Source organism: Danio rerio, chromosome 6, assembly GCF_049306965.1.
Source record: "Danio rerio strain Tuebingen ecotype United States chromosome 6, GRCz12tu, whole genome shotgun sequence".
Lineage (NCBI taxonomy): Eukaryota > Metazoa > Chordata > Actinopteri > Cypriniformes > Danionidae > Danio > Danio rerio.
This window is the reverse complement of record NC_133181.1, coordinates 16,098,060-16,105,276: the sequence shown is the minus strand read 5'-3', so window position 1 is coordinate 16,105,276 and position 7,217 is coordinate 16,098,060. Positions and strand designations below refer to the sequence as shown.

Here is a 7,217-nt window from a genome sequence, read left to right as displayed (position 1 = left end):
TGTAATAATACACACACACACACACACATATATATATATATATTTTTTTTTTTTTTTGCAACATTTTGCTTAAATTTAATTGCATTATCTTTTAATTTCTAAATGTTTGGTGACAAAACTTTTAATTTAATAAATATATATCTGTTTTATAAACATGTTTTGTTTAAATAAACCAAAATAAATTGCCTATATTCACTTTCAACATGGATAATAATATTCACTTTCAAAATGGGGCGTACTCAATTATGCTGAGCACTGTATGTATATATCTTTGTTTAAAATTATAATTGTTAAACTCCTTAATTAGTTCATTTAAATATTCAATCATCATCAATATTTTTGTAGTAAATAAATAAATAAACTATACTAGTATTGAGGTATACTGGATGAGAAGCACTGCTCTGCTAGTTTCCGATCATGCTCTTGCTCCTGTTTTCAAGCACAACTACAGTCATTCAATTTGACCACAAACAAATACATGCAAATTCTGTATCTGGTTTAGTTCTCCTACTGTAATACACCCTGTCTGGAGTTTTATTTTTAATGAACAATGGCGCCCTCTAGTGTTCAAAAGTTATGGCACTTCATTTGGAATTTATTTAAGAGGTAATAAATACGTCTTTATTTTAACATTATAGTGGCATGTCTTTAAACAGGTGGTCAGTCAGCTATTTTTAATAGCTTGGTTCTGTTTATGAAGGGAGCTGTAATGTGTTAATACAGTGTTAATTTATTCTATTAAATTTATTTTTTATTTAATCTATTTTTTTTTGGGTGGTGGGGTGGGGGGGAGTATCCTGTTGTATTTTGCACTGTCTGTATTTTGTACTGTCTGGAGCCAGCACCTACGCTCACTCAAAGTACATGTGCTGCTGATGATGTGACAATAAAAGTGATAAAAGTAATTTGATTCTACACTGCTTTGGCAATTCTTTGTTTCAAAAAGAAAAAAATTCAATTGGGGTTTAAGAACTCTGACTGCAACTGTATGTAAATGTGTATAGAAAACAGAAAGAATCAAGACGCAAGTATATTAATAAAACCTTCCTTACTGATGCATATACCTTTTTAAACATTCAGATATTCCACCAGTACTGGACTTGTGTGATGTAATTAATGATGTACATCTCAGCGATTGAGACGATGGGAGGTTAGCAAGTACAACTTGAAGTTGAAGAGCAATTTTGCAAGTGTTGTTTATCCCCAAACAACAGCATTACACACTAAATAAGTTAAAAAAGTGAAATCATAATCAGGGATCTTTTAAGTCATGGGGTAAAGTTTTGTTCATTGTGCCTTATTGTGTTCAATGCCAAAAGCGTTGTAAGATCCACAGTTCCAAATCATTTTCAGTTTTAAAAAGCTAGTAAGGACAGATCTGGTAAAAAGAGGTATAAAATTGTGAAAATAAACCCAACAACAGTACTGACTGACACGGAGCACCAAGCGGCATTTTAGAAAAGGCACCAAAAAAGTAAAGTCTTTATAATGAACATGCATGTATGTGTTCAAACTCCTAATTCCTGTGCGTTTATTTTGCAACAAGAACACAGCATATATTTAAAAGTTTCTAAAAAAATAAATATCTTGAAAAGAATAGTAGTTAATGTGCAAAATTCTGGCGCTAAATATATCAAGTCCATGAGATCCAGTCGGTTTCTTCAGAAAACATCTGCATATGTAGTGAGTGAGTGTGAAATGACAGTCCATTATCAGTTGAAGGAGTCATATCAGCGTCTCAGCTCTGAGCCAACTCCAGTTTGTTTTCTGATGTTTTTGGTGCTTCAATTACTTCCCCACACATGAACTGCTCCTACAAGAGCAAAACATGCATTGCAGATGTTAAACTTTTAAATAACGTAACAAAATTTTGAATAGCTTCTCCTAATTTTATCTTTAAATCAGATAAAGTTTAATATGATCAGAGAGCAAAGAGTAGTTAATTAATACATGTACACCACAGAATACTATGACAACAGAATACAACAAAAAAGCCATTTTAAAGTCAGCATTAGATGCACATTGCAATAGTATTTTTTACATATTGTGACACATTTTCCGTAAGGAATAACCTGTATTGTTGTTGTTTGCTATTGGCAGGTCTTATGTGAGTGACATTTCATGTCGCTGTAAACACTCTCGATTTAGATTTCTTAAGGACTTTAAACATTACAAATGTATGCACAGTTAAATCATTCATAATAAACACTGCAATAATATATATATATATTTTTCCGAGATACAGCTTATATTTTTAATATAGAATGTATTTTTTATTTATTAACAAGTGTTGTCAACCTGTTTTTGGCGCATAATTTAATCGACCTACATAAAGTAAGCCTTAGCAACGGATTTGCGGATGTGTACACTCACACTACAACTCAGTGTATCAGGTGTGCGGATGAAGCTAGTGGAGCGCCCTCAGAAAGCGCGAGAAGCAAAACAAACATTTTATTCCCCAATGAGTTTTAAATCTAAAGTATGGCAAGCAACATTATGGATTTAAGGATGGACGACATGACAGGACAGATGCAATTTGCAAAATGTGCCGCGCATCTGTAAAATACGCGGGCAGTACGACTAATCTGATATCTCACTTGAAGCGGCGCCACGGTGTTGTTGTGAAAGCATCTTCTAGTGTCCCTGCATCCCCGGCTTTCGCACTGCTTCAACCAGCTCCAAAAGTGGTGAGAAAAGCATTGCAAGTTTTTTTTTTTCCATGCGCAACAGTTCTGCTCGCTCTACGCCAATAACTAATGCTATTGCATTGTTCATCTGCAAAGATATTCAGCCTAGTGTCACGGAGAACGAAGGTTTTAAACACCTCCTCCTGTTAATTTTTATTTAATAATAATAATAATAATATTAATAATAATAATGATAAAAATAATGGGTGTCACGGTGGCACAGTGGGTAGTTTGACCACCTCACAGCAAGAAGATTGCTGGTTTGTTATATTTTTATTAGCCTGTTGTTTACAGTGACAGTGATGTTTCAACGCAGCATAACACTGCTAGTTCACCACCTTAAGTTTTGAATAATCAGTGGCAAAATATATCTTTGTAAAACTTGTTTTCATAGTTGAAAAGTTAAATCACAATTCTTGTTGTGCAATGCTAAATTTATATATGTTGAAAGAGTGCAAATATATATATATATTTTAATATATATTGCACTTATACATTCTGTTTATCTTGAAAATACTTAAATAATATGTGCTATATGTTCTAAAATGGCCCTCTACTGTAAACTGACACTCTGGCTCTGAGAGAAGAGCCAGTTAGTAAAAAAGTCTTGGTTTTGCTTGGTTAATAAATAATCAAACTCATTCAATGGCACAGCATCCACTTTCACATCATCTCATAAACTTGATCTAATTAGTGCTGAAATATAAGAAAGTCATGGGGAAATTAATGCCTCTCTACATATATCTTTTTAAGTTTAAAGACTTTTATAACTAAATAATAAAAACAGCTAATTTGGATGGTCTTTTCTAAAATATCTACTTAAAATCCTAAAGTTTTCACTTTAGGATTTATTTGTACACTACCTGATAAAAGTCTCGTCACCCATCCAAGTTTTAGGAACACCAATAAAAAACTTGGTATCAATTAAGCAATTTAGTATCAAAAGTGGCTTACATGAAAGGCAAAGGCCTCTAAATTATGTTTATTTTACCAAAACAAAATATGATCATGCCTTGATTTTTAATTATTTCATACAGACAGTAAGGTCTGACTTAGCTGAGACAAAAGTCTTGTCACGTAACAGAAATAATGTACAGTATAGAATAAAAAGTCATGCTACAGTGGAAAAAGAATCAATATTGTGTATGACTGTCATCAACTTGGAAGGCCGCATCCATACATCTCTGCAATGAAAAACTTTTTAATAAAGACATTGGAATGGCAAAGAAAGCATTCTTGCAGGATTCCCAGTTAATCAAAATTCTTTGGATTCATCTTTAATGGTCCTGACATTAGGGTTGGGCGATGTTGACCAATGTGGCATCGTACGATGTCTAATGTGAAACATTGCGATGGACGATGGCATCGTCATCATGTGAAGAGCAAGCAGGTTGGGGGGTTGGTCGGTGATAGACTGAACTTCTGGGAGACTTGGGATGTCTGAATATCACATTTAACAACTATAATGAGACACGATCCAGCGAAGCAACCTTGATAAAGACGTACTGGAGCACCTTGACCTTCTTTGCTTTCAGGAACTTTAATGTGGAGGCTGAAGTGCTATCCTGGGGTAGAATTTGCCCTCTTCTGTGGTTTGTAATGTAAAGGACAGCACAAATATCTTGGTACCTCAAGTTGTTGATGTTGCCATCCACACGGCAGACCTCTCGCACCCAAACCACATTTTAGAACAACTATGCCTCTTCAAGTATTGTTTCTGTGCTACCTTTGCTGTCTAACAAAGCTTTAATAAGACTACCAAATATGTAAAAGTGTAAACAAAACATAACAAAGAGAGCCCTGATGCAAGTGTATAAATAACACATTCCTTATTCATGCATACATTTAAAAAAAACTATATTTATCATCCATATACAAGTCAAGAAAATACACATGTATAAATGAATATTGTCATGTTGACCTTACCTTATCATAAATTACTTTTACTATTAGCGAACAGCTTGGACAGGTGGCCACTTCTTCACCATTCTCAAGATCCTCCTAAAAAGTAAAAAAAAAAAAAGTTTTCTCTTAATAAACAACTGGTATTATTATTATTATTATTATTATTATTATTATTTTACATTAATTGTGACTGTAGTTTAATATTGTCATTCTGACACTCCCTAATTTGTATAATAATATTAGTGGTTTTATTGTAGTCCTTCAGATTTCATTCACAAACAATGACAACCAATCAACATACAAGTCATCAGAAAAACAATACATTAAGTCATACACACATAAGTAATTTGTTAGCCTAGATCGTGATAACGTACAGTTATGGATCAAGTTATGACTGTCTATATTATGCTTACTCAGTAAAACAAACTAACCTTTGTTATCGCGAATCTGTCGCCACAAGGACAAGGGAAATAATATGTTTCTGTTTCTTCATCGTACTCAAAATCTTCTATTTCGACCTCGTCGTGAAAAACCGTCATGTTAGAAGTCTTCGCCGGTGCTGATTCAACGTGCGCCCGCTGTTACATCTAGTGTCGCACAAATTTGACGTGGCATCCAGAGAAAGACGTCAAAAATCTGTTTTAAACTTTGCCACCAGGAGGAGACATTTCTATCGATATGATGCCGCATTCGTCTCTGGTATGTTTTGTACAAGTTATTTTGCTGTTTATGTTCATTTAACTTTACAGATGACTTGACTGAGGGTCTAATTGCCTATAAACCTAAATTTACCAACGCACATTAGCAGCAACTGTATTAACTATTTTGGCCCAATAAATATGTTAATTAATTTCTAGATTACATTTGTTTAATCAGTTACAAGCTACTGCAAGGGTAATTCCTTCTATTAGGTGCTATTTCAGAGTAGAAACTGTCCATAAAAAATGTTACATTTTCCAAAATGTAATAATTTGAGTTGAAGGAGTACTTATTAAACTGTAAGAAAATATTTTTGTCTAGCTCAGGATTTGCATTTTTTACAGAATTCCCTGCTGTAAAAACAGCTTTAACCAGTCTAGACTGGTTAAAACTGGATAAGCTGGCAGTTCATTCCACTGTGGTGACCCCTAATTAATAAAGGGACTAATCCGGCAAGAAAATGAATGAATGAATGAATGGGCCATGTAAGTTTGGCTTATCTTGACCCTCATTTTAAAAATAGCAAGCAGTACTGCATTCTCAGGTAGCAAAGAATTCTGGCCCATACATTCATCCGGCACCGGCATACAGCATGTGGTCCAAACATGGCCCTGGTTTGGCAGAAGTGACACCGTCTTTAGTGGCACACAATACTTGGTCCAGATGTAAAAGTAGTATTTGGCCCAGATGTAATAACTGATATGTGGGCCATGTACAACGCAGTGGCGAAGTAGGTTGTGCTGTCGCCTCACAGCAAGAAGGTCGCTGGTTTGAGCCTCGGCTGGGTCAGTTGGCATTTCTAAGTAGAGTTTGTATGTTCTCCCTGCATTCGCGTGGGTTTCCCCCGGGTGCTCCGGTTTCCCCCACAGTCCAAAGACATGCTGTACAGGTGAATTGGGTAGGCTAAATTGTCCATGGGTGTGATTGAGTGTGTATGGATGTTTTCCAGCGATGGGTTGGAGCTGGAAGGGCATCCGCTGCGTAAAACATGTGCTGGATAAGTTGGTGGTTCATTCTGCTGTGGCAACCCCAGATTAATAAAGGGACTAAGCTGAAAAGAAAATGAATGAATGAATAAATGAATGGGCCATGTAAGTTTGTCCTGTCTTGACCCTCATTTAAATACAGTTTTAATTTGAATAAGGAAAACAATTCTATCAATCAGTTCGCTTTGAGAAAAAAGCGCAATGCTTCATGGGTTTATTAATTTCGTTGCAGTTGTGATGCACCAACATATCTGGCCCAGTGATGGGTTATTAACTTGGCTGAGACTTGGCCCAGATATGGTCTATGTTTGGCCATTGTTTGGAATCAAGACTTGGTTCAGTCATGTACTGTAATTCACTGCGGCATGTGGGCCAAGCAAAAGCCGATTGTTTGGGCCAGAGCTAAGCCAGACAAATTTTTTGGTATGTGGATTGCCATATTCAGTAAGAAGCATCCTAGTATTTTAATTCCAAATAACTATTCTCACTCAAATGACATGAATACACAAGACTCAAGGACTCTTGTTTTTTGGAATAAACCCTTTAGCAACAAGTTTTTACTCTACCAATGTTCTCAAATAATCCTCCCATATTCTGTGAAAATCCAATGTCAGTAGTACTGAATTGGATTTAGAGATTTCAAGCTTGCATTTACAGATGAGTGAGTCTCCATGACATAATGGAGTAAAGACTCAGAGACAAGCATTCATTCTTCCAATGCGAATGGGATTAATTGGTCAAACAGATTTAGGCTATTTGAGGAAATACTGTAAGTGAGTGGAACAAATTTTTCCCTAGAACTGGCTTCCATGTGGCTATTGTAACAATTATGGGGTTATGAAAACTACTTGTTTTTTCTTAAATGTGTAATAATCACAAAAATTGTATATCAAACAAAATGCAATAATGCAGCATTTGTATGCTTGATCTTCTTCCTTGA

The 7,217-nt window shown here is 35.2% G+C and overlaps 1 protein-coding gene across 1 annotated transcript; it reads right to left on the bottom strand.

The window, feature by feature from the left end:
- Window positions 1-1,268: 1,268 nt before the first annotated feature.
- Window positions 1,269-5,210, bottom strand: dph3 (diphthamide biosynthesis 3). The gene is made up of 3 exons (NM_001159824.2): window positions 5,024-5,210; window positions 4,614-4,688; window positions 1,269-1,813 (listed from the first exon to the last, which is right to left on the bottom strand). The coding sequence occupies exons 1-3, from the start codon at window positions 5,129-5,131 to the stop codon at window positions 1,739-1,741; spliced, it is 258 nt and encodes an 85-aa protein (NP_001153296.1). The 5' UTR covers window positions 5,132-5,210; the 3' UTR covers window positions 1,269-1,738.
- Window positions 5,211-7,217: the final 2,007 nt, after the last annotated feature.

What these genes read in the sequence shown, in the direction of transcription:
- dph3 (NM_001159824.2), bottom strand. Translation starts at nt 5,131, where the DNA reads ATGACGGTTTTTCACGACGAGGTCGAAATAGAAGATTTTGAGTACGAT. An exon ending in ACAGATTCGCGATAACAAAG is followed by an intron (nt 4,689 to 5,023) that starts GTTAGTTTGTTT and finishes TTTACTTTTTAG; the next exon opens with GAGGATCTTGAGAATGGTGA. An exon ending in TAAAAGTAATTTATGATAAG is followed by an intron (nt 1,814 to 4,613) that starts GTAAGGTCAACA and finishes TTGCTCTTGTAG; the next exon opens with GAGCAGTTCATGTGTGGGGA.